This window comes from Acanthisitta chloris, unplaced genomic scaffold (assembly GCF_000695815.1).
Source record: "Acanthisitta chloris isolate BGI_N310 unplaced genomic scaffold, ASM69581v1 scaffold20968, whole genome shotgun sequence".
NCBI classification, from domain to species: Eukaryota; Metazoa; Chordata; class Aves; order Passeriformes; family Acanthisittidae; genus Acanthisitta; species Acanthisitta chloris.
The window spans coordinates 5,738-6,993 of record NW_008686730.1 but is presented as its reverse complement, the minus strand read 5'-3'; the positions used below and the strand labels follow the sequence as shown (position 1 = coordinate 6,993).

Here is a 1,256-nt window from a genome sequence, read left to right as displayed (position 1 = left end):
TGGCCATGTCGCCCTTCGGGAAGTGCGTGGAGAACCTGGAGAGAGGGGAAGGATGGAGGGGAGAGGGGCAGGATGGAAGGATAGGGAAGTTCCTTGGACATGCCCTTTCCCCCCCAGTGCCTAATGAGCTGCCTGGGTTACACCCACCGCTCAGGAGCTGCCTTTGCAGCCAATCAGGACCCCACAGGTGGTGCCCCACCCTTGCAGGCCCTGCCCACAATACCCACGCCCTTTGTAGGTCCACCCACCACACTCACACCCATATTGGCCCAGCCCCATCACCCCACCTCTACCTGTCCCTGCCCCGTGGCAGCCACGAGGGTCTGGTGCAGGTGCATCACTAGCTCGATGAGGTGGTCACTGACCAGCAGGAAGTCACCCTTAGTCCCTGTGCTGGAGACCTGTGGGGAGGGCAGGGGGTCAGCCCCGCTGGGGACCCCCCAGGCGCCCAGGGACATCCCTCCCAGGGTACCTCCTTGAGGTGCAGGGCCAGGAAGCCATCGGAGAAGCGAGTGACAGAGACGCCACTGATGTCACTGAGGCTGAGCACAGTCTTGGGCTGGGCAGCCTTGGGGTCGGCCAGGACCAGGTGCTCGGTGGTGAGGAGCAGCAGGCGTGGGACTGTCTGTGGGAGGGGAGCAGCATGGGCAGGGGCTCAGCATTGCTTTGTGTGCCCTCCCGCTGTGTTGGGATGAGGACAGGATGGGGGCTTACCTTGCCGTTGGCTCTGTTCACCTTCCTCACGGTGTCAGCCATCACCAACTTGTCCTTGGCCACGGCATGGAGTTTCTGGTACTTGGGGTTCTGCTTCAGCCCCAGGTAATCGCCGCGAAAGGGCTGCTGCAGGCTGGGGATGAGGCTGTCAGCCATCACTGCCCTGAGTCCCCCTGGCCACCCAGCCCCCAGTCCCAGGGGTACCTTTTGGAGTAGAGGGTCTTCTTGTCCTTAAAGAGCTCACTGGCACAGAGCTTGGCCTTCAGCTGGTCCCGGCGTGACGGTGACAGCTGGTCCCGGTACTTCTTGCACTGTCAGAGGAGGGGGCAATTTCATGCCACTGAAGACCCCAGGTGGAGGCTGGCGCAGAGGGACATGAGATCCCAACTAGAATTCCCCCACCTCTCCCTGCTCCCACCTTCCAGTGGTAGAAGATGTTCTTTAGCTTCTGGTTGGCGTCATCCAAGAACTTGTATGGTGCCGGGGGCCAGGTCCGGTCTGTCACCGACAGTGGAGGGAGGTCCTTCGCCAGCCCCTCCAGG

At 62.1% G+C, this 1,256-nt stretch overlaps 1 protein-coding gene across 1 annotated transcript in view; it reads right to left on the bottom strand.

Annotated features, from left to right (window-relative positions):
* Positions 1–4: 4 nt before the first annotated feature.
* The window catches only part of MYO1A (myosin IA), a gene marked incomplete at its 3' end in the record, with an annotated part of 6,629 nt that continues 5,377 nt past the window's right edge, over positions 5–1,256 (bottom strand). The window contains 6 exon segments of the mRNA XM_009080303.1: positions 5–51; positions 299–401; positions 473–625; positions 715–847; positions 919–1,025; positions 1,133–1,256. The exon segment at positions 1,133–1,256 is cut by the window's right edge and continues 2 nt beyond it. Coding sequence (XP_009078551.1) covers positions 5–51; positions 299–401; positions 473–625; positions 715–847; positions 919–1,025; positions 1,133–1,256 — 667 coding nt within the window.